The sequence below is a fragment of the Acinonyx jubatus genome, chromosome F2 (assembly GCF_027475565.1).
Source record: "Acinonyx jubatus isolate Ajub_Pintada_27869175 chromosome F2, VMU_Ajub_asm_v1.0, whole genome shotgun sequence".
Taxonomy (NCBI): domain Eukaryota; kingdom Metazoa; phylum Chordata; class Mammalia; order Carnivora; family Felidae; genus Acinonyx; species Acinonyx jubatus.
In genome coordinates this window covers 65,641,729-65,666,978 of record NC_069394.1, presented here as the reverse complement: position 1 = coordinate 65,666,978, position 25,250 = coordinate 65,641,729, and the positions used below count along the sequence as shown (strand labels likewise).

Sequence of the window (25,250 nt, the reverse complement as noted above, 5' to 3'; positions counted from 1 at the left end):
AACTTCTTACGGAGATAAAATATAAAGCCTAACACCAATCTCAATCCCTTGTGATTTAGTGAAGAAGTCTTATGAATGAAAACCATCAGCCAGTGGTGCTTACATATCTTACAGGTGGTGATAAGATTTTGGGAAATGCAGTTTTCTCGGAAAACTGCATTTGCCAATTTTTGAAAAACAGAAACCATTGTGTATTTTACAGACAGCAATCAACTTAAGTCAATTCTAAAATGCTACCATCATTTTTCTATCCTAAAATCCAAAGTTCTTTCTAGGCAAATGTACAATGTTTGGTAATTATTCTATCTGCTTCAGTACTAACTACACAAAATCTGAATGCTATGTCTTCTATGTTCATTTGTAAAACAAAACAATGGATTTTTATATAGGTTTCTGACTAAAACTGCACATGAATACGCAGATTTTGTCTATAATGAAGAAATTTTCAAAATTAATTTTTGCCTTCAAGTACTTCCAAATTAAAATTATAAATCAGTAAAAATGAACCATGTGGAAATAACATAAGCATTTCAAGGGCCCTTTTCTGCTATTTTATCAAATTACTGGCACATTGAACTTCCTAGACAAAAACAATCAAAATAACTATGTTCACAGCAGGATTAAAGATTGAATCATCCCTAGCAATTTCCGCTACCAAAAAGGAGCAACTGAGAAACATTTAGAAAGTAAATCTAAGTTAACGCACCATCCAAAAAATGGAAAAAAAACGCTTACAAAAATGTTTTACTAAACAAAGTTATGTTTTGAGGAAACATAAAGGTATTACTTTCGTGCCTTCTTGCCCCTGACTGGGGAGAAAAAAAATCTCCTTCTAGGTTCACTTTTATTATTGAAATATTTCTTAGTAGTTGCTACGAAAATGTAATTGTTGATTTTTCTGTCCTGTGCCTCATTTTTGCCATTCTTGAGAAATGTTCTTAAGGCTCTAGAAAGGTAGCTAAGATAGAAAAATAAGAGTGAGGAATAAATATTTAGAAAACAAGCCTAAGGAGCACTATGATGCCATAGAGTAAAGAGCTATTCGGGGCCAGATCATGACCATCCAAGACCAAGAATAATCATTATTTTGATAGGTAGAAAAGGGAGTTTATGAGAAGCGTGATTTTGCCAGATGGGTGGAAGATAAATCTTCTGGACTGACCTGAAGAATGAAAGCAAGGAACTGGAAGGATGCTCCTAGAATAGCTCCCTGGGTATCGGTCAGAGTCCTGGCAGGAAACAGGTAGCAGTCAAGCCAGGTAATTTAACAAAGATCAACAAAGGGAGTATTACAAAGATGTGGGCATGGTTTAAGGAAACTCACAAAGAGTAGTGCTACAACAGCAAGAGCCATACCAACCTCTAGGCCTCCAGCAACCAGGGTAGCAACTAGAGGATCTGAGAGAGGGTAGCTAAATGGAGAGCGCTGCCTGATTGGAGCTATGGCCTTTCAGAAGGAACCAACCAACCACAGCAATCTGCAGAGAGCTAGAGGCATAGATGCCCTCACCTTAACCTCTTTATACCCTGTGATCTTGGATCATTGCCTCCTGCTGGCCACATCTCACTGGAAGCCAGGGACAGAGAGCAGAGTGGAGAGAGGATCTGGAGAAGCAGATGGAAGAGACCCAGTCTAAGGGCAAGGTTGCAGTAGTGAGAATGAGAAGGATACAGTACAGAGTCAAAGTTAACAGAACTTTTAGACTGATTGGGTTTGGAGCTGGGAAAAGAAAAGTCAAGGATAACATCATAGTTTCAAGCTTGAGTAAGTAGCCTAGAATGATGATAACATCAACTGAGGTGCTTTTACTAACCATTGTATTCCCAATATCCAACACAGTACCTTGGCCATGAAAGGACTTCCATAAACTTTTATTGAGAGAAAAAAATGTGGATGGATGGATGATGGAAGAAACAAATTTTCAGGAAGATGATGTGTAATTTAGTCTTAGATGTATTGAGTTTAGAGTATTGTGAAAGAGCCCACCAAGTGGTTTGAGATTTGATTCTGGAACTCTGAAAAGGAAAGGAATAAAGATGTACCTCTAAGAACCAGCTGCACAAAAGTGGCAGCTGACACAATGAAAGTGGATGAAATGGCATAGAGAGCAAGTATAAAGAGAAAAGCAGAGTCTGATGACCAAACTTGGGATCTGTCTGTATTATGGGACAAAAGAAGGGAAACAAAGAGAAAAGGCAAAGGGGAAAAAACAACAAATGATGTACAGCCATTGGCTGTACTGCTAAAATATATTCCCATATATTTACACATCCTTGGTAGGCTTCCTTTTTCCTGACACTACCAAGTCTCACCTAACATAAAAATGATACGAATGGAGACCAGCACTTACCTACTTGCCTCACTAAGAAATTTTTAAGCCATTTTACTAATTTTGCTCATCTTGAATCTAACAGCCAACATTAATCCTTTTTTGAATTCAAAAAAGTCTATTTAATAGGTTTATTCATTTAAGCAATCATGTATCAAATGCCTGTTATGTATCCAGAGTTATCATTGGCAAAGTAAATGATGGGAGACTCAAGTCATTATTATACTATATGTCAACTAACTTCTATTTAAATTTTTAAAAAATTAGAATAAAAAACATTCATCATAAAACAATTAGAGGGGCGCCTGGGTGGCTCAGTCGGTTAAGCGGCCGATTTCGGCTCAGGTCATGATCTCACGGTCCGTGAGTTCGAGCCCTGCATCGGGCTCTGTGCTGACAGCTCAGAGCCTGGAGCCTGTTTCAGATTCTGTGTCTCCCTCTCTCTCTAACCCTCCCCCGTTCATGCTCTGTCTCTCTCTGTCTCAAAAACAAATAAACGTTAAAAAAAATTTTTTTAATAAATAAATAAAAAATAAAACAATTAGAGTTCAATTAAGAGCTGACACATATGATTCAAACCAAATAGCATTTCATACAGTGAGAATTCATACCATTTAACACCTGTTGACATCTGCTTTTTTTTTTCCCTAACTCAGAAGATTGACAGAAGAGCTAAAACCTACAAACATGTACTTCCTATTAAAAGCTCAATCATACCACACTGTAAAATTCTCTTAACCTTTTTTCTTCTCCACTGTTCCATATGGTCTCAGTAATCTTTGTATCTAGTGTCTGGTATATGGCAATCATTCAAATGTTTGTTGAATGAATGAATGAATCAGAAGCTAAGCCAAGCCCAGAACAGCTTTACCACTGTTCGTAACATTCTCCTATGGCAAATCACAAAACCTTTTAAGGGTCAAGGCAGTTACCTACTACGGCCTTTGACCTAGCCTTAACCCCACAATATGAGTACTATTAAAAACTTGGTGGTAAGTGTTAAGACAAAGGCAGAAAAACTCCTGAAAATCCTAAAATGCTTTTAGAAAAGAAGAGGGGTGCCTGAGTGGCTCAGTCAGTTAAGCATCTGACTCTTGATCTCAACTAGGTCTTGATCTCAGGGTCGTGAGTTCAAGCCCCACACTGGGCTACACATTGGGCATGAAGCCTACTTGAAGAAGAAGGAGAAGGAGGAGGAGGAGGAGGAGGAGGAGGGGGAGGGGGAGGGGGAGGAGGAGGAGGAGAAGGAGGAGGAGGAGGAGGAGGAGGAGGAGGAGGAGGAGAAGAAGAAGAAGAAGAAGAAGAAGAAGAAGAAGAAGAAAGAAGATTGTATCACATTGTCTGATGCACAAAATGTGCTCACTAAATGTTTGATGAGTGAATGAACAAAGGAGAGCTGAGGAAAGACAATGAGCTCCAGAAACCAAACTCAGGGGGCAGGTACAATAGATAGGGCTGTGTCTAATGTCCTCTCTAGCTGAGACTCAACCGACTCTGTTTCCTAAGGGCTATGATATCTATGGGTTAATTTTCCAGCATAACCCCCTCTACACTACTCCTAACTTAAAAACAAAAAACAAAAAAACAAAAAAAAAAAAAACAGGCACCTGGTTGGCTCACTTGGTAGTGCATGTGACTCTTAATCTCAAGGTTGTAAATTCGAGCTCCACATAGGGGATAGAGATTACTTTTTAAAAAAATAAATAAAGGGGGCACCTGGGTGGCTCAATTGGTTAAGTGTCCAACTTCGGCTCAAGTTATGATCTTGCGATTCGTGGGTTCAAGCCCTGTGTCAAGCTCTGTGTTGACAGTTCAGAGCCTGGAGCCTGCTTCGGATTCTGTGTCTCCCTCTCTCTCTGCCACTCTCCTGCTCATATTCTATCTGTCTCTCTCTCAAAAATAAACATTAAAATTAAAAAAAAAAAAAAAAACCAAGCCAATAAACTGCAAAATCAGCAGTATGCCTCCCAAACTTGATGTACATACTCATAACCCAGAGATCTCCTTAAAAAGAAGGTTCTGAGGGCCTCCTGGGTGGCTCAGTCGGTTAAGTGTCTGACTTCGGCTCAGGTCATGATCTCATGGTTTGTGAGTTCCAGCCCCACATCGGGCTCTGTGCTGACAGCTCGGAGCCTGGAGCCTGCTTCAGATTCTGTGTCTCCCCCTCTCTCTGTCCCTCCCATGCTCATGCTCTGTCTCTCTGTCTCTCAATAATAAGTAAATGTTAAAAAATTTAAAAAAAAAATAAATTCATAAAAGAAGGTTCTGAAAGCAAGGGATGTTTTTCCATCCCCATATCTGATCCCTGCTAAAGGTTTAAAACCTAGAAGAAGCCATCAGATATAATCACTTGATTATCTCCCTCTGGTGAAACCTCTCATAAAAGAGACTTACACTATCCATTGTAGAAATCTAAGATACATAAAACTTAGTGCATTCCAAGGTAAATGCTGCATAATGGGGGCCTTATCTCAAAAGGAGAACTGACATCTCAAAAATATAGGGTGCTCAAAACTTTTACTGTCTGTCCTCTTAGGCATTCTGAACTCAGAATTTCCTGATCTCAATGACAAGGAACATAAATTTTTTGGAGCAAAAAAACACATCCAAATTATTGGTTAAGATTATCCTACATGTAATATTGTCAGTTTGTTTTGTTTTGTTTTGTTTCAAGATTTGCCTCAATTAAAGCTTGGAGCTACTTTGTTTTTCTCAAAAAAAAAAAAAAAAAAAAAAAAAAGGTTCTGAATCATTACATCTCAGTTAAAGCCAGAAACCAATTCTAACAACTTCCTGGTGATGTTATGCTGCTGGTCAACAGACCACACTTTTTATGTATCAAGAGCCTGAAAGACATTGCAGAGAGTATGTATACAATCTTAAAGCTGGAGTTAAGATCCCTCTTGCTCCCACATTTCCTGTTGTATAACCACAGACTCATCTTACAGCTCTGAGCCTTCTTTTGCCATCGGTGGAATATGGTGATTAACTACTGCTAACATTTACTGAGTGCTTACTACGTACCAAGAATTAATGTTCCATATTTATCAATTCATAAATTGAATTGGACTTAGGTTAAACAACCTGTTCAAAGCAGGTACTGTAAAGCTAGATCTGATTCTAGGTAGTTTGAGTCAAGAACCTAGTGTATAATCTCTGTGTAAGACTTTTTAGCTCCTAGAGCCATTACACAGATAAATAATTGGTATTCAGGGGCGCCTGGTGGCTCAGTCGGTTGAGTGTCCGACTTCCGCTCAGGTCATGATCTCACTATTCGTGAGTTCGAGCTCCGCGTCGGGCTCTGTGCTGACAGCTCAGAGCATGGAGCCTGCTTCGGATTCTGTGTCTCCCTCTCTCTCTGCCCCTCCCCTGCTCATGCTCTGTCTCTCTCTCTCAATAATAAATAAACATTTTTAAAATTTTTTAAATAAATAATAATAGGTATTCACCTAACATTTATTGAGCGCTCATATGTTCCAGACCAAGCTCCCTTGGAAGCATATTAACTCATTTAACCTTATAAAAGCCCTAAGAGGTAGGTACTATTAGCACCCCATCTTACAGGTGTGGTTTTTTTTTTTTTTTTTAATGTTTATTTATTTTTGAGACAATGCGAGAGCCAGAGTGCAAGCAGCGGAGGGGCAGACAGAGGGGAGACACAGAATCTGAGGTGGGCTCCAGGCTCTGAGCGTGTCAGCCTACAGCCCGACCCAGGGCTCGAACTCAACGAACCATGAGATCATGACCTGAGCCGAAGTCGGACGCTCAACCGACTGAGCCACTCAGGCGCCCCTTACCGGTTTTTAAATGGGCCCAAATACCCAAAGATCCCACAGCACAGCCATGACTGGAACTCAGGCAGTCTCACGACTAGAGACTGGAACTCAGGCAGTCTCACGGCAGAGCTCAGTGCTCTTCTACCACAAGCCTGGAGAGGATGCGATTCCAGGGCTCTGGGCTACCAGACACCAGCTCGCCGACGTGGGCGCACCCTCGCGTCCACTTAGGGAGGTCTAACTGCCAGCCCCTGCTCGCTTGCAAAGCAAATCAAATCTTCCACAATTAGCTTTATGTGTACCTGTGGGAAGTGTCTTTCTCGGCTCACACCCAGGACCCACATGAACACGTCAGGGCTCTGGCAAAATATAATTTGTCTAATCCCAGAAAAAACTGAGAAGCTAAACATCCTGAGAACTGATTTACACTGAAATTGTTGACAGTCGCAGCGGGACCCCCTCAAACCGCGACCCCCCAAATTTGCACCGCCCCCTTAACGCCGCTGCATCCTGGGAGCCACAGTCCCAATTAGGCCTGGAATTTGTAGTTTGGACTCCTCGAGCCAACACCGCCTACCTCCGGGCCGCTGGTGAAGGCCCTCCGATAATCCCATCTGCTCTCCAATGCTGCTCTCTGCCGGCCTTTTCTCAGGTTGCCAGGACTGTAAACCCGTTCCGGGTGCTCCGGAAGCGAAGCTTTCTCTTCCGGAACAAGCGTCTGGGCGACCGCACGTGGTTGCGTTGCCCGGGCTTCTGCCGGCGTTTGCAGAGAAGTATTTGGACTGTCTCCCCGAAACGAGTGAGCCCAGGCGGAGCCATGGAGGGCCAGAACGTGGAGGAGCTGCTGGCAAAGGCTGAGCGGGACGAGGCAGAGAAGCTGCAGCGCATCACAGTGCACAAGGAACTGGAGCTGGAGTTCGACCTGGGTAACCTGCTGGCCTCGGACCGGAACCCCCCAACGGAGCTGCGGCGCGCGGGACCCTCGCCGGAGGCCGAGCTGCAGGCCCTGGCGCGGGACAACACGCAGCTGCTCATCAACCAGCTGTGGCAGCTGCCCACGGAGCGCGTAGAGGAAGCGCTGGTTGCGCGGCTTCCGGAGCCCACCACTCGCCTGCCGCGCGAGAAGCCGGTGCCCCGGCCACGGCCGCTTACACGCTGGCAGCAGTTCGCGCGCCTGAAGGGCATCCGTCCCAAGAAGAAGACCAATCTGGTGTGGGACGAGGTGAGTGGCCAGTGGCGACGCCGCTGGGGCTACCAGCGCGCTCGCGACGACACCAAGGAGTGGTTGATCGAGGTGCCCGGCGGTGCCGACCCCTTGGAGGACCAGTTCGCCAAGCGGATCCAGGCTAAGAAGGAACGGGTGGCCAAAAATGAGCTGAACCGGCTGCGTAACCTGGCCCGCGCGCACAAGATGCAGCTGCCCAGCACGGCGGGCATGCACCCTACGGGACACCAGAGTAAGGAGGAACTGGGCCGCGCCATGCAGGTGGCCAAGGTTTCCACTGCCTCTGTGGGGCGCTTCCAAGAGCGCTTACCCAAGGAGAAGGCGCCCCGGGGCTCCGGCAAAAAGAGGAAGTTTCAGCCCCTTTTCGGGGATTTTGCAGCCGAGAAAAAGAGCCAGTTGGAGCTGCTGCGTGTGATGAATAGCAAAAAGCCTCAGCTGGACGTGACGAGGGCCACCAATAAACAGATGAGGGAGGAGGACCAGGAGGAGGCGGCCAAGAGGAGGAAAATGAGCCAGAAGGGCAAGAGAAAGGGGGGCCGGCAGGGTGCTGGCGGCCAGAGGAAAGGTGGCCCGCCCAGCCAGGGAGGGAAGAGGAAAGGGGGCTTGGGAGGCAAGGTGAATTCCGGGCCGCCTCGCTTGGGTGGCAAGAGGAAAGGAGGACAACACCAAAGAGGAAAGAGAAGGAAGTAATTTTCATCCTCGGACCCGCCTGTAAACAAAGAACTATACTAAATGTTAAGTTCGGGGGGGGGGGGGGGGGCATCAAAGAAAGCGGCTTCTGCTGCCTTCGGTGAACTTGAGGTTGAAGGGATAGGCTGACCTCCCCCCAAGACAGATGTAAATGTTGGACTTTACAAATGAATGTTTTTCCCACAACCAAGAATTTGGCTGGAGATTAAAGGATGCATTTAAGGACATAAGAATCAGGGAAAGAATTTGGTGGAAACTGGGAACGAGTTCTATTTTTTAAAACACATCTTTTTTCTTTTTAACTTTGAATATGGTGAGAGGGAGAGGAGAGTTGGTCATATTTCAGACTTGTAATTGATGTCTGCATTATTTTTATGACAAGTGTATCAAAGCAGAGGGGGGAACAGAAAGATTACATTTTCAAAACTGGACTTACAAGTAACTGTTAACCAAGGTTATTTAATAAAAGTGTCTGTGTCTAATGTTGCTTTTGACTTTTTGAGTGTTGGTAGAAATCCTAAGTAAAACCAAGGGGATACCTGGTTCAGATTATTTTCATTTACTTTCTAAAAAACATAAAGCAGTTAATTTATGATGATTTCAGTGAGGCTTATTAGGAAAACTCATACTTCTTTTGGTATCAGATATAATATTGAAAGTGTAGTAAAACTGATACCTCTCTGTAAAAAGATTTTATTGCTTTTTTATACTGTGAAAACATTGCCTTGCTGTAAATTATAAATTTGGGCTTCACTAAATAATAGTACTAATCCTCATTAATCCAGAAAATACTTAAATCCTCTTCAACATATATGTCCCCAATTTTTCTTTTAACTTCAGTGGCGTCTGTTTTAAGAAGAGAGAAAGAAACCCACCAAATCTATAATTGGTACGCTGTTATCTTTGATTCATTTGTCAAACTGACCTGGTTTGATGAGGAGGTCAAATGTTGATAGCTATTATGGGTCTTTTTCCCTAATCTCAGTAACTTCTCTTTGTAAAAATGAGTATCTTCTTTAAAGGATTCATAGTAGATCTAGATTCCAGGAGGGCCTTTTTGCTGCTGTTACAGCCCTGTGAGCCACTCTTACTGTTTTTTGGTCTGTCAATTGATAGGAAATTAAAGTTGGGAGTTCATTTTGTCTTTTTTTCCAGGGTTGCCTCATTTTTATAAGTTACCTTTAGAAATTGCTATGGAAAAGCAAATTTCATATTCCAAATTTCATAATACGTAACAAAAATTTCAAAATTCATAATACATTAAATTTCAAATTTCATAATACGTTACTTAAAACACAGATGTCCAATTGTTACTATCTTAGGATACTTTGCCATCAATGATCAACTCTTCCACAGGGACGTGAAGCACTTGGCCCTGCTAAGCCACAGAGTACAGTGAAATCCTGGCAAGTTTGCAACTACTGATGAAATCATTTAATGGTACATTAACTTCACCAAAAGCCAAACTTTTCATAGAGCACTTAACATCTTTTAAGTTCTCAACCGTCCAGGGTATGTTGTTGTTACTGTTTTGTTTGGGGATTTTTCTGGTTTTTTGTTTTTCGACTTGATTCAGCAGTCAGACACAGCACTGGCCCTGTAAGAGATAACCCTTGGTGGGCTTTTTGCAAGGTCCTTATTTACTATTAAAACAGTTTAAATGCAGTGTCTTAATAATTTATTAGGAAAACACTTTAGGAAGGCAAAGTAGCATTTTAAAGGAATCACTGGAAAAAGAATGCCCTTGTTTCTCTCCCTTACCCTACGTCCCCAACATGTGAAATAAAGGGTTTTAAGTAGAGAGACTTATGGAAGTACCCAAGATCCTACAGAGAAGTTACCTTTACCGCAATTTCAGAGGTGGATGGTGGGACTGCAGCTAAGGCAGCGGAGATTGTGACTCGTGGGAAAACGGTCCTGATCCGAAAAGGGCTAATGCTGTGACAGGAGACTTAGCTGAGGGGATAGGCAAGCTCGGCCGAGTGGGCGGGAACAGTAAGGCGGCGGCCAGGATTGGCCAGTGGAGGGGGTGGAGGGGTAGGAGGAGGGGCTGGCTACTGAGGAGACCCCACGGCCATGGCTGCAGCCACACGTGCCCGGGTCGCGCACTTGTTGAGGCAACTGCAGCGAGCAGCGTGAGTGCGGGGCGGGAAGGCGGGGGGCCAGAGGATGCCTGCGTGCCCATGCCGGGGGCGAGCCACCCGGGCTCCACGTGTTCTTCCTCGGGTTACTTACAAGAACCTGGGGTAGGGTATACTGCTGCCTGCACCCGCTCCGCGTCAGAGCCGTGCGCCCGGTGGGATAGCATTGTCACAGGGTGCCAAGCAGCCATGCACAGCGCGGTGAGGCAGGTTGTACCCTGCTAGGGCTACGGTAAGGAAACAAAGGCCCGGAGAGGTCAGTGCCTGATCCCATGTCGTGGCAAACATTGGAGGTCTTGACACAGTGGACAAAAGACACATTCATGTGTCCAACCAACACATTTGTACTGGGTGTATGTTACATGCCAAAAACTATTCCAGGTGCTGGGGGTACAAAGGTGAAAGATTCTGGAGCAGTTTAAAGTCTAGCAGGTAATTGGATGAAGGAACAGGGTTTGTGAAATGGGCCTGTGGGGAACTCAGGGGACAGAGAACGTAGAAGAGAAAGATGGCTGTGTGAAATCACCAGGAGCTTCACTCCCTGGCATGTACAGGCAGTCAAGGTATTAAATGTTATGACATGTCTGACTCCCCCTCTAGAAATTCCAGGTGTATAGTAGCCACCTGATAAATCCTTGTGGAATGTGCAAATGCACAAGTCAGCCTGGGAAAAACATGTAAAATTTTGAGCCAATAGGTAGAGGTAAGGGGAAAGGAGAGGGATTAGAGAGGAATTTCAGACAAACTGCAAAGAGCAGCCCCTTTGGCAAGAGATGTAGTTCCAGGAGCTAAAAGTAGTTAAAATCTGGACCTAGTTTCATAGAAGGAGATGAGAATGGAGAAGACCCACCCTGAATAAGAATATAGCATTTATCAGGCACTTACCATGTGCCAGGCACTGCCCTACAGGCTTTACATGTACTATTAATAGTAACTGTAATCCTTAGAACAACCCTATGCCAGACTGTATTATTATCCTCATATTACATATTAAAAAAATAAAAGCATGAAGAAAAAGAATTTGTCCAGTTTCACACAGCTAAGCAAATGGCACAGCCATCATTTGAGCCCAGATATTCTAGCTTCACAAGTCCTTGTTTTTAATCCTACGCTAAAGAATTTGAATTATGTCCTATAGATACCGAAAGCTATGGAAGCAATAGCTCTCATTGTGAACCACTAATACTTTGAGATGCCCCATGGGGGGAAAAAAATTCCATGGCCAAATAAATGGGAAACTGTTCTTTGCTGCATAGCGCTTTTGGAGAGTCAGGATGATTAGCACACGAAAGGCTCTGAGAAGTCCTACAGGATATAAAAAAATAGTTTAAACTCTTTAAACTAGTGTATTTAAACTCTTTGTTCTAAATCTGTGTTATCATAAAAATCTTTCTAACAAGGAACACCATTCATATCCTTTGGAACCAGTGTCATGTAGAACATGTTTTTGGAATGGTTGTATGACAAAGGAGTGTGGCATGATTAAAATCATGTTCGAGCTTTCTGGTGGCAGTGTACAGTGGAGAGGAAAGACTAGAAGTAGTTGTAATGCTCCAGCTAAAAAGTGATAGCTTCAGGTACCAAAGAGAGGCAGTTGGTACAAGGAGTAGATATGAGAAATATTGAGGAGTCGGTTAAAATCAGCAGGATTTTGGATCTGATTAGTGAGATGGAAGGAGAAGTTGAAGTTTCTGGCTGGGGTGCAGGTACACATTAGGGCCATTTACCAAGATGGGAACTAGAAGAAGCCTAGCTTTAGGAGGGAAATGATAACTTCCCTTAGGATTTCAAACTGAACATCCCTCATAAGTCCAGACAAAGACCTCCAGCAGGTAATTGACTATATAGTTCTGGAGCTGAGGAGCAAGTAGGAACTCACCCATGTGTATAGAGGACTGTACAGAGGATGTGGAAGCAAAGTCCTTGGCAAACTGTAAACCTAGATGGGTTGAGAATAGGTCCTAGGGAGCAGCATTGTTAAGGCAGAGTAGCAAAATGGGGCTTTTTTTTTTTTTTAATAGGGTAAGCATTTAAAATGTGGGAGATTTCAGATAAAAATTTTAGAAAACTAGGAATGGCATCTTTGGGCCCACATTTCATCTGGGGAAAGTCTGCTAAGGCTGAGGTGAAGTGGGGGCCACCTCCTTTGAACAGGGCAAGCCCTCCAGCTTCCTGAGAGGCCCTGGCATGCAGCCCACCACTTACTTCGCACAGCAGCTGCACAGCCAGCCAGCAGCCTCTCATTTACATTATCTGCCAGCCTCCTTAGGCGCTTGGGGTGCAAATGATTTGCACTTCGAATGAAGGAAAAGGAGCCAGCATTAAAGGACAGGAACATAGCCAGACATATAGAAGAAAGCCCAGGAGAGAAGGACTGTACCTCCACTGCTGATTTGCAGTGTTCTCATCCCTGGGGTACAGCAGGAAACAAAACAGCCTAATATCCCTGGTGCTTAAGTGCAGAGGTGGGGCAGGTGGAGTGAACAACAGACTAGTAAAGTTTACAGTATATTACATGTTACTTAAAGAGAAAGTAAAGGAGGATGGGTTAGAGGAAGGGATGCAATTTTAAAGAAGATGGTCAGAGAAGACCTCACTGTACTGGTTTCTTATTGCTGCTATAACAAATTACCGTGAACTTGGTAGCTTAAAACAACACACATTTATTCTGTTACAGTTCTTAAGTCCAAAATCAGTTTTACTGGGCCAAAATCAAGGTGTAAGAGGGCCACAGTCCCTTCAGCTGCTCCAGAGGAGAATCCATTATCTTGTTCTTTCCAGCTTCTGGAGATGCACTTCTTGCAACCTTAGATTATAGCTCCTTCCTCCATCTTAACAGCCAGCAATGTAACAACTTGCTTCAGTGGTCACATTGCCTTTATGTCAAATCTCCCTCTGCCTCCCTTTTAGGAAGGTGCTTCTGATTACACTTAGGGCCCACCCAGATAATCCAGGATAATCTTTCCATCTCAAAATCCTTAATATAATCACATCTGTAGGGTCCCTTTTGCTTTATAATGTTAACAGGTTTCAGGGATTAAGACCTGAATATCTTCCGGGTCTCAGCCAACCACACTCACTGAGAAGGTAACTGTTATGGAAAGATCAGTGGAAGGAAGGAGTGAGCCATGTGGCTCTCTGGGAAGGTACGTGGAGGTTGAGAATACCTGACATGGTTTCAGAACATGACGACTGGAGAGGAGTGAGGGGGAGGTAAGGTCAGAGTTGTTGGGGGCCAGATAGAGAAAGCCAAGGAGGAGTGCAAGGTTTTTTTGCCCTGATCAATCGGAAGGATGAAGTTACCATTAAACTCGGGTGGGGAAGAGGTTTTAAGGGAAGACCAGGAGCTGACTCTTAGGCAGGTAAATATGAAATGCCTAATAGACATTCAGGTGGAGATGTCAAGTAGGCAGCTGAATCTGGAATTCAAGCAACATGTCTAAATCAGACAAAGGTGGAAACCGTCAGTATGGAAGGCATTCAAGACCATGAGACAAGGTGAGGTCACTCAGGGAGTGAGTGTGGGAAGAAAAGAGCATTCAGAGTCAATAGCATGAAAAGAAACTAGGCCAGGAGCAGCCTGGAAGCCAAGGGAAGAAAGTATTGTCAGGGAGAAGAGAGTGGACAGGAGGATACCACTGATAGGTTGGGTAAGATGAGGACTGAAATGAGAACTGAGTGATATATTAGTGGGGTGAAAGGCATTAGTGACCTGGTAAGCTTAGACAGTGGAGTCATGGAGCAAAGGCCAATTGGAAGAAGTCCCAGAGAGAATGGGAGAAGAGAAATTGGAGAAAGCATGTATAGTCAGCTAAAATCAAGAAGAGAGGTGGGGGCGACATCAGGAGAGGGAAGAGGGACAAGTGAAGGTTGTTGTGAGTATAAAACAGGAAAAATAATATTTTATGCTGATGAATAAGATCTATTGAGAGGGAAATTTTGATGATGCGGGAGAGAGATGATGTACTGCTATCCTTGAGTAAATGAGGGAGGCTGAGATTTCACAGGAGAGGAACTGACCTTTGCTGAAAGCTTGGCTAGTTTATCCTGGCCAGTGATACCAGGAGGAAGGCCAGAATAATCAGGCCAGAGCCAAAAGGTAGGTAGATGAGAGCCTTGCTCTAACTGTGGTTTCCTCTGCCTCTCAGGAGGAGGAGAGAAGCCCACCAGTGGTTTCAGACTATCCTAAGAAAGTGGGGGAACCCACAATGTATTCTATTCTCCTTACCCCATGTCAGGTTCTGTGTCTTGGTACACAGGAAAAGAGAGAAGAAGCTAAGAGGATTTTAAATGTCTACATTTATTTATTTCTTCATTTACTCGTGCCTTCAGTCAGTATTTCTTCAATCAGTATTACTTTGTGCCTGGTACAATGGTAGCCACTGCAAATAAAGTCATGATCAAGGGAGATCTTATCTTGCAACCACAAAATTTACAATGTAGAGGCAGATGGAAACAGGAGAATGGTGCCAAAAGTACATGTGATAACAGTTCTTCTGGGGAGGGAGGTGTGGTACAGACCACAGAGAGACAGTACCTACCTGGGGCCTCCAGCCCTAGGGAAGACTGACCAGGGGAAGTGACATTTGCACTGACACTAGAAAGGACACTAATTACCCAGAAGAAGAGGGGAAGATATGTTCCAGGAAGAGGAAATAGCAAGCACAAAGTTCAGTTCTGGAGGCAAGAAAGAGAATGTGTGGCCCATTCAAGGAAAAGAACAAATTTTCAAGGAGCTCCAGAGATGGAGCAAGATGAGAGGCCGGGATAGAGAGATTAGCTGGACCAGTGAGGATGCCCAGAGGGCCATGTCTGAAACAGGGCGGTGGGGAGTGGGGTTTGAGTGGTGAGGAGAGGGGTCATCAAAGTACGTTTAAACAAGGGAGTGACATCACTGGAAATAAGCCCCTGACCACTGTGTGGCAAAGGTGGAGCCAAGAGAAGCCTGTTAGGAACTCTGTAGTTATCCAGATGAGAGATGACACTGAAACCAGAGATTGGCAGAGGACCCAAGAGAAGTGGATGGATTTGGGTAAAGAAATATTTGAGGCCTTGATGCGTGGTTTGCCATAGAGGTGAGGTGTGAGCCCAGTATAGAACCCAACATTTAAGGAATGGGGAGGGTGGAAAAAGAGCTGCAGAAAGAATAATTAGTGGAAGCCCAGGTGAGTAGGGAGTCCTGAAAGCCGAGAAGAGCACTTTGCCCACCTGAGGAGAATGTGGTCCACGGTGTTCATTGCTAGGAGAGCAAGGTGCTGAGGGAGTCTAAGTGAGGGTACAGCAGAAGCTGGAACTTGTTGAGACAGCAGCCAGATTTCAGGGGGCCAAGCAATGTGTGGGAGGCAAGAAAATGGAGCCAACAGATGTATGCCAGAAGGGGAGACCCAGAGGGTGAGCAAGCCAGAGGAGACAAGAGGTTGAGACCTTTAAGCATGAAACTCTTAAATATGATGACAAAGATTGAGTGAGGAGGAAGACCAGGAAATACTGGACAAATGGAGGTCCCAAGAAGGGAAGAAGGGATGGGATTCAAACCATAAGTAAGAAGTAGAAATGATTAATCAAGGTAGCCTCAGAACCTTAAAAACAAAATAAAAAGAAGTGGGAAGGGTATAAGGAAGCATGTGTTCCCACGGTAGTGGGCATTGGAAAGTTTTGAGTCTGGCTGTTTTCTTCCCTTTGCTTCTGCTTCCTTGTCCCTGGAGGGGGTAAAGCAGGGAAAGTTCTCCAAAGTAAAACCCACCTTTGACGGTCAACAAAGTTGGCCTTGCCCACTTTGATTTCCCTGCAGCAGCCTGAGGATTGCTCACCCCACTGGGATGCTCCCGGGACTCTCTGCCACACTGGACGTTTTCAGCCGTGTCCAGGAGGTGGCAGGCTTGACTCATGGTAGTGCTCTCACCACGTCCCACGTCAGCTTTGACTTAAGTCTGTCTCAGAGGTCTTGAACACTATTGAGCTCAGCACTTTTCCTTTCTTCCCCATCTTCCCCCTCAGATGTTTTTGCTCCAAATTTTAAGGGGGAACAAGGTAGTTGGGGGGGCATACATTCACGTATCTGTTGGGATCCCACTATGACAAGATCCTCTGGCAAGAAATAGAAACATTAAAAAAAAACAAAAACAAAAACACCTTACGCGACACTCAAATGCATAAGCGAACAGGAGGAAGGGGGACTGTCCAGGAAATAGGAGGCAACCAGGATTGGGAAGGGACACGGAGCCAAGGGTAGAGAAGTGGACTGGGAACTGAGATAAGGTGAGGGATTCGGGGAGGAGAGGGTGATGGACATGAGCACAGTTCAGGCTGCTGGGGAGGGGGTGACACAGAGGGGACCAGCACGAGGCGCCCAGGGGCTGGCAGGTCGCTGGGGCTGGGAGGAGGAAGGATGGAAGCAGTAGGTGGTGACCTACTGGTGGCCTGCAGGCAAGTGAGGGCTTCTCATAGGGCAGGGTCCAGAGCCCGTTTCAAGAAAATTAAACACCTTGAAGACAATGGGGAAATACAAGTTCGAGTTCCCCCGGGGTAGGGGGAATGGGAGGGGAGGCACAGTGCGTAGTTAACCTACTCAACTAACTTGAGCAGTCAATTTGATCAAGCACCTAACCTAGTAAAAGAGTTGACACCTCACAGAGCACTGAGACCCCATCTCAAACTTAATTGTATCTCCAGAGGGCTTATCTCAGCTCCCTGCAGACATTTATTAAGTACCACTTGAATACTTCTTGAAAGAAGGATCCCGCAACACCGGAAAAATCCTGAGTCAACTTTTTTGTCCATGATGATTTCTGGGTTTTCCTATGTAATGTTTGCCAATAGCTACTGTTTTGACAGCATCTTAAGACTAGAATGTAGTGGGGGGTTACATTAAAGCTTCTTCTCTTGCTTTTCTATTTTCACTTTTTTTTTTCTTTTCCCTAGATGCCAGTGCCCTACTCATTCTCATACTTACTCCCAAGGTAATAATATATTTTGTGTTTTTAAACTGGCCAAAATTTCCAATTTCACCCCCACACTCCACCCTTTGACACTCATATTACATTTAGGCAAAGGATAAATCAAGAAAATCAAGGGATATGAGAGGAAAATTGAAGTGGTTGCCTTTTCACTTGCAGTTGGTAATAATGTAGTTCTAATTATATGATGGTAGCTGAATGCATGCTACTGATTATATGTTTGGCTTAAGTATATATTTAATACTATTTATGCTGTTTTTCTATTTCAAACAGAATTCTTTGCCAAAGCTACAAATAAGATTTGTATAAGCTTTGTGCTTTGTAAAAGCACAGATAAGATTTTAATACTGTCTGAGTCAATCAAACAGAATTAAGATGAAATCTTTGGAAGGTTTTAATTTATCTCAAAAAAGAAAGAGGCTAAAGAACAAAGCAGTTCCTAGAAGGAAAAAACTTGTGTCTATCATTTTTTTAAAACTAACATTCTATTTCTTAATAATTAAAAATAATGACTTAAGTTTTCAGTTCCCACAAACGTCTTAATCCTTACCAACACCATTGTCCACAGAACAGCAGGAAGCTCATTGTAGCTTCAGCGTATCCTCAGAACGTCACATGAATTACTGACACAAAAACTGATTTCACCTCGTAGAAGAAAAGGTCAAATCTAAAGGGCACCGTAAGAATGGAAACGAGGAGGCCTGCCCATACGGGAAACTAAGCAGAACCCACAGAGAAGCCTGTTGGGGAATAGAACAGATAGAGTAACTAACTGAAGGCTTTTTCCTGCCACTGGTGTTGCTCACCATTTAGAATAAAATAAGCCAAGGGACCTCCCAGTCATTAAGGACCTTCTACTAGGTGAAAGCTTGCCCAGCCTTTTAGGTCCTAAGGGACATATGCAGAATTTTGTCTTCAAGCTGGTTTTTTCCAATTATTAGCTGATTTCAACAAAGAATTAGTAGTTTCCTATTTGGAAGAATAAAATTAATAATTTAAAGAAAGATAACCTCGCTGTTTTCTAAGATTTGATTTAGGTCTTTTTCTAAACTTCAGTAGCAAGAGTAATAGGTTATTTCTTTAAAGTTGATGAGGATCAAAGAAATTTGAATTTTAATTAAGGATACCCTTGCTCTTGGGAAGCCAAAAGTAGACTGTCGTCTAGTGTAGTCTCTTTTCCTTAAAAAAAAAAAAAAAAAAGGCAGTAAAAATTGTTGTGTAGACTTTTTTTCACTCTTATGCCTACCCAAGAGTGATAAAAATCAGTGGATTAAAACAAGGCTAAGACTCATTAAGTGGAGCCTTCTTGTTCTAACACAACAGGAAATCATTTCTGCCATAACCAAAACCTGATACATTACAAAGAAATATCAGTTTATAAAAATTTTTATTAAATTTCACAAAGAAAACTAAAATTTCCACATGGGTTCACTTGAAAAAATGTAAATATCTTACTGTGATAATTTTTTCCATGGAAAAACTTTAAATTCAAACAACTGATCACAGCTGTTATAAGAAGTATAAGCAGGACTCTAATTAATGAATTTACTAATAGTTGTTCTCTAACAGTAACCCAACTCTAGCATCTAGAAGGTTTTTCTTTTCTAGAGGGTTTTTACACCTTGTTTCAAAAGTATATTTTAACTTCAATGAAGAAAATATTTTTAATAACTTTATTGTCACACAATCAGCATCAAGTTAGCATTACAGTCTCTTAAAATGCAGGTTTTAATTCCAATTTGATATGAAACCTGAAACAATGAAACCTGAAAATATATTTTAGTTAAGGCTTTTTAAGGGAGATGCTTATGTTCACTGGCAAAATACCAATTTACTATCAAATAAAAATATTTTTGCTTTGTTTTTGAGGCTTATGCTGATGCTGTTTTCTACATTTCTAGCTCTTGGACTTGCACCTTCTGGGAAAACAACAGATTATGCCTTTGAGGTAGATATAATAAGTCCATTCTTTCCTTTAGGAATGACTTGAAAAAATACTCCAGTATTTTGCTAATGCATTATTGTCTCTTTTGAAATCTGCTATTAATTGATGTTCCCTAATCTCATTATTTGATCAGACCCTATTTAGAAAAGTACTTTGTTGGGGTAATGGAATATAAATCTTCTGATAACATGAGTAATGTCTAAAATACGGTCTTTTGTTCAGCCATCAAAATAGGACAAATTCCCAGGGCACCTGGGTGGCTCAGTCAGTTAAGCATCCAGCTCTTGATTTCGGCTCAGGTCATGATCTCTCACTTCCTGAGATCAAGCTCCATATGGGGTTCTGCGCTGATAGTGTGGAGCCTGTTTGGAATTCTTTACCTCCTCCCTCTGCCCCTCCCCTGCTCGTGCTTGCCCTGTCTAAATAAATAAATAAACAAATAAACAAACGTGAAAAAATTAAAAGAAAAATAGGACAAATTCCCAGTTCTACAAACTCTCTAGCTTATATACATTGTATGTTATATCTTCTTTAGTTTTATAACAATCCCAAAAGAGAACCAAGTAATCTTTTGAAGCAAAAACAAAGGAGCAATGAATTCTGATGAATTTTTATCACACTACAATTATATAATCACTTGTTTTTATCTCTGTCCCCTCCTAGTTCAGGAGCCATAAGTTAAAATGAAGGCCACCCTAAGAAATATACACTTTATTCTCTACACAATAAGGAACCATTCATTTCATTCATAGTTTTTAGAAATGAAATGGCCAATCCTCTAACACACCCTATACCTGAATCTTTTTTTTTCAGATGGCCGTTTCAAATATTAGATATGGAGCAGGAGTTACAAAGGAAGTGGGAATGGCAAGTATTTAAGAATTCCTATAGTCTTCCACTATAAATGTTATATATCTTTTAAAACAAGTACAAATTGACAACAATTGAGTCCTTTGTTTTGAAAAATGTACAATGTTAAGTTTACCAGAGAGAGAGAGAGAGAGCCTATTACAGTTCTAGGGCAATCAAACCTAACTTATAAATTATTTTTGTTATTGTAGGACCTACAAAATATGGGTGCTAAAAATGTTTGTTTGATGACAGACAAGAACCTCTCCCAGCTCCCTCCTGTACAAATGGTTATGGATTCCCTAGTGAAGAATGGCATAAATTTTAAGATGTATGATAATGTGAGAGTGGAACCAACTGATAGAAGGTATATTTTATTGTTGTTATTTACTTTATGTAGAAGCCAACACACACCACTGTTGCTTAAAGTTTGCCCCAAGTCTTGTTTAATGGCACGGCAACTTATTTCGGAAAAAATATGACATAATGGCTTTTATTTTCCCTTCTCCAAGCTTCATGGAAGCTATTGAGTTTGCCAAAAAGGGAGTTTTTGATGCCTACGTTGCTGTCGGTGGTGGCTCCACCATGGACACCTGTAAAGCTGCTAATCTGTATGCATCTAGCCCTCACTCTGATTTCCTAGATTATGTCAATGCCCCCATTGGGATGGGAAAGCCTGTGTCTGTGCCTCTTAAGCCTCTGATTGCAGGTAAAAATTGTTTGTTTGTTTGTTTGTTTGTTTGTTTGTCTGGCTGTTTTATTTTGCAGTTGGCAAAAGGCCTTAGGAAAGACACAAGCCAGGGATTTTAGGGTATATGTTTCCAAAGCTTTCTGATTTCATCATTTCAGTGCACTACATTGTTTGGAGAACAGAACAGATATCAATTCATTTATGTTTACAATTCTGATCTTCATTATTGTACAGATAGAGACAATTTGGGTCAGTGTAGGAAATTTTGCAGATTTATGCTAGGAAGTCACTGTATGGAGGAGGGGGGAAGGTTATCATTTCTATATTATTAGATCCCTCTATTGGCAGGTTTGTCTTTTAAACCCCTCTCTGCTTTGTCCCATTTTGCCAGCCACTGTGGAGTTTAAGGGGAACATTCGCTATTATTTTTCTGGTGTTGACTCAACCCTTTCTTCCACACAATGGCTCTTCAGCTGACCTGGGGCTTTGTCTCTGCCCTGGGACATGTGGCCAGCAAGGCTGCATCACTCTGGGCAACATCTGCTCTGTGGCTGTGCTGGGGACAGACATGCATGCAAATCCAGATCAGAATAGCTTGTCTGTCCCACACAGACCTTAGGATCTTTTGGTCTTTTCTTTCCTCCCATTTTATGGCTGTTAGCATATTACTGTGTAAAGTCTTATAGTTAAAATGCACTAACTGGTAACTGGAAAATATCTGTCTCAAGTTTTGTCCTTTTTCTTCTCCCTCCTGTCTGCCCCTACTGCGAATGGGCCTTGTGATGGTATAGGAGTAAGTTGAAGGCAGATGAACTGCTTTGACATGAATGAGCAATCAGCAGGGAGCAACATAATTGATGTCTGCAAAATGGAACCCTCTAGTGAAACTGTGTCAGCATCACACAGAGGGGTGATTAGTAAAGTTTAGAAACTTGACAGAACTACAAAACCACGGAGCCCAGCAAAAGCAGAGCATTACTGTGCTTGCTGCCAAGAGGGAATAAAGATGTCTTTTAGAAAAGGCGAATATGAGTTTTCTAACCAGAGATGCTGAGCAGCTTGTGTTTGAATACCCGGCTGCAGCTGCTAAAGTTCTGTTGCTCAAGTTCTCAGAGTTCCTAGCTGTTTATACAGAAACAGACATCACACATACAGGTTAAATATACACACATGTTAATATAGACATGGACACTGTACATACATGTTAGGTGTAGGTACATGTTAGCACAGGCACTGATTTCATACATGTGTGTTAATACAGATATAAGTACCACACATACTCATTAAAGGGGGCAATTCACGTTAGCTATGCCTACATGTTATGCAGACATGGACACGATGCATGTTAAACATGTGTGTGTATTAATGCGGATGGTGCCATCACATCCACATGTTAAACATGCACGTTAATGCTGACAGGCATACTATTATGCATGCATGTAAATGCAGGCACCCTTATACATGTGAAGCATACATGCTTATTAATATAGATACAGACATCAGGTGAGCAACAGACACAGCAAAGCTTCCTTCTCTAGCTTTGCTCCTTGCTTCCCAAGGCTGAATTAAGTATCTCCACTGACCTTTATTTAGAAGCATTATTTAAATTGATATTATTTTGTTTGAGTCCCAACCACCTCAGGAACTGGGAGTGAAACTACAGGAGTTGCCATCTTTGACTACGAACACTTGAAAGTAAAAACTGGTAAGAACTTTGCCCGTAACTTTTTTAAAAATTCTCTCTCTTACCTTTCAACCCCACTTCCTTTTCTTTAATCTTAATATTTAAAAATCAAGGAGTTATAGAGTTAAGGGGAGGGTTATGTGTATACATATACATTTTATTTCTCTCTTATTTTTTATTTTTGAGAGAAAGAGAGCATGAGCAGGGGGGTACAGAGAGAGAGGGGGGCAGACGATCTGAAGTAGGCTTCATGCTGACAGCAGAAGCCTAATGCAGGGCTCAAACTCAGGAACCAGGAGATCATGACCTGAGCCGAAGTCAGACACTCAACCAGCTGAGCCACCCAGGTGCCCCTACACATTTTCTTTCTTTTTCAAAGTACATATAAACTATGAAACAGTCCAATAGACTTCTTTCTGAGAATTACCTACAAAATGATATTGAAATGCCATAATCTTGATTGGCCATTTTTCGGCCGAAGTTAGTAACTGTATGTCAGTGGTAAATGATTATTCCCTTTCTTGGACATATTTTCTACACTTTAAATCAATTTCATTGAGATACATTTTTTAAATGCATCTTTTTTAAATTATGTATAAAATGCATACATTTTAATTGTCAGTTTGATGAATTTTGACAAATAGATACACCCATGTAACCACTACCCCAATCAAAATAACAAAACATTCCCATCACTCCTGAAAGGTCCAGAGGTCCCAGGCCTTTGTAGCAGAATAAATTGATATTCAACTGCACATTTACAGTAACTTCTCTTTTTAAAATTAAATTACATTATCCTTTGACATTATTAAAGATAATAGTAGCCAATACTTAAATTCTACCTTACAGTTTTTCTAAGACTTTTACATACTATTTTCTAATGTGATCCTTACAACAGCTATGAAGGATAGAAGCCCTACATTGTCATGAGCTAATCTAACAAAGAATTCAGACTAAATGACTTGTCCAAAGATACATAGTAAGTTGCAGAATGATGACACAAACCGGTGGTGTGCTAGTAAACCAGCCCTTGGGAATTTAATCAGCAACTAAGCACTGATTTGTAGTACTGGCCAATTTCTTTGGTGTATAATACTCCCACCATAGCCAGTGGCATCATTCAACCCAGAGTTGGGAAGAGATGCACATACTCAACTCTTTCAAACCAGAAGGAGCTTCAGACCCACTGTAAAACCCAGGTTTCTGGCTCCAAATCTCTTTCCACTGGTCTTGCTGCCTCCCTTCATGAGAATGAATCTCATCTCATATTTTTAATTTTTTAAGAATAAATTGTTATCCTAAAGTAATCTAATTTTTTAAAATGGTGTCCATACCTAGAGCCTCTATTGAAAATCCCTGTCTTAGGCATTGCTTCCAGAGCCATCAAACCCACGCTGGGACTGATTGATCCTCTGCACACCCTGCACATGCCTGACCGGGTGGTCGCCAACAGTGGCTTCGATGTGCTTTGGTAGGTACTAGTGCCATCTGGAGGGGCTTCTCCAGTTCCTGGGTCTATGGACAGTATGGATAGTGCTTTCTTGCCAAAAGTACTTGCTAAGCATTCATTGGTTAGTGTTCCACAACAACCCCAGCTTTGGTTCTCATTATTCCCTTCCCTACTTGAAAACATGGAACCTATAAAGGTTGGTGACTAGGTGAGGTCCTGGGTGCGCCATAAAGCTGCTGTTCAGGATTGACCATTCCAGCCACAGCTGCAGCCACAGGGACACAGTGAAAGGAGCAGTTGGAGCTGGCATGCAGCATCTCAGACCCACGATGCCTGCCTCTATGGCTACACGAAGCAGGAAATGCGCAGGGCTGCCACACTGTGGAAGAGGGCAGGAAAGGGAGCTAATGTTTCCCAAGCTGGACTGTGCTCACCGTGTCAGCACTTTACACACCACCACTTCACCACAGCTCTGTGCTATATGAAAAAGAAACCTGGCTTTGAGATGTTTAGTAACTTCCCAGAGCCATACTGCAGGCTCTCTTGACCTCAGCTGCAATGTGCTGATGGATCCCTGAGCAGTGTTCCTTCCAGCAGCTTCACAGAGACGCACAGACACTTCACGTTCAGCATGTCCCGAGCTGCCTATTTCATCCACTTGCACATGCACATTTTTTTTCACATTCTAACATATCTAAACTCAGAACACATCTTAAAATCTGTGGCATGACAGTATGGTTTTCTTCCTCAGTGGTACTATTTTTTTTAATTGTATATCTTATAATGGATGACATCTTAAATTTGATGAAATCTGATAACTATCTAAACCCCCCACCCCCACCCTCACAGCCTCTCCTCCCGAGTCCCTTAACTTAGCAGCAGTCCCTTAACTTCTTTCTCATGCCCACACACAGCTGGTATTTCCTACCACTTATTCCGCTTGAATCTCTCTCCTGTCTGCTCCCTCCTCTCGAGCCTCATTACTTCCGCCATGGTTCAGACCTGTCCAGCTCTTGCTTGGACAGTTGCAGTAGTCTCCTCATCAGTCTCCCTGCTTCCACCCTCTAGTCCTTCTATCTGTTCTCCATATTGGCCTTAGCAAGTTTTCAGAATGCAATATAACCATCACACATCTACATGCATGCACACACACATACACATACCTCTACCTGACAGGTCTTTCAGTGGCTTTCCACTTCTACTGCCTGAAGGCCACATTTGGCCCTGGAATGTCCCCAGTGCTCAGCTGTTTATCTGCTTGGAGAATTTATCTTCCAATTCCACTGGAGCATTCTTGCCTTGATGGAACCTTTGGTGACCTTCCCCATTCCTTTCCTGAAGTACAACTGACCACTCCATTCTTTACTCTTCCCCACTGGGTGGCCTAAACATTCTTTCTGAGACACCTCCATTTCACACGCCCATCTCCTTCACTGCACTGTGAGCTTGATGAAGACAGGACTATCTTACTCACTTCTCCATCCCTGCCCCTTGGCACAGTAACTGTCACATC

At 42.6% G+C, this 25,250-nt stretch overlaps 2 protein-coding genes across 5 annotated transcripts in view; both read left to right on the top strand.

The window, feature by feature from the left end:
- Positions 1-6,798: 6,798 nt before the first annotated feature.
- RRS1 (ribosome biogenesis regulator 1 homolog) lies at positions 6,799-8,503 on the top strand. Its single transcript, XM_015077708.3, has one exon. It carries the CDS (start codon positions 6,924-6,926, stop codon positions 8,019-8,021), a length of 1,098 nt encoding a protein of 365 aa, XP_014933194.2. The 5' UTR covers positions 6,799-6,923; the 3' UTR covers positions 8,022-8,503.
- Positions 8,504-10,055: 1,552 nt separating this feature from the next.
- Positions 10,056-25,250, top strand: part of ADHFE1 (alcohol dehydrogenase iron containing 1) — a 31,648-nt gene continuing 16,453 nt past the window's right edge. For 2 of the 4 annotated variants that reach the window (XR_008292869.1, XM_053208708.1), the window contains exons 1-8: positions 10,056-10,156; positions 17,084-17,121; positions 19,020-19,066; positions 19,877-19,930; positions 20,125-20,279; positions 20,425-20,621; positions 22,231-22,308; positions 23,626-23,758. Coding sequence is in view for 3 of the 4 variants with exons in the window: in XM_053208708.1 (XP_053064683.1) it covers positions 10,098-10,156; positions 17,084-17,121; positions 19,020-19,066; positions 19,877-19,930; positions 20,125-20,279; positions 20,425-20,621; positions 22,231-22,308; positions 23,626-23,758 (761 nt within the window). In the remaining variant the exon portion in view is untranslated. The remainder of the gene's footprint in view (positions 10,157-17,083; positions 17,122-19,019; positions 19,067-19,876; positions 19,931-20,124; positions 20,280-20,424; positions 20,622-22,230; positions 22,309-23,625; positions 23,759-25,250) is intronic. The other 2 variants (XM_015077706.3, XM_053208709.1) reach the window with 2 other exon arrangements.

Coding starts and splice junctions, on each gene's coding strand:
- RRS1 (XM_015077708.3), top strand. CDS start 6,924: ATGGAGGGCCAGAACGTGGAGGAGCTGCTGGCAAAGGCTGAGCGGGAC.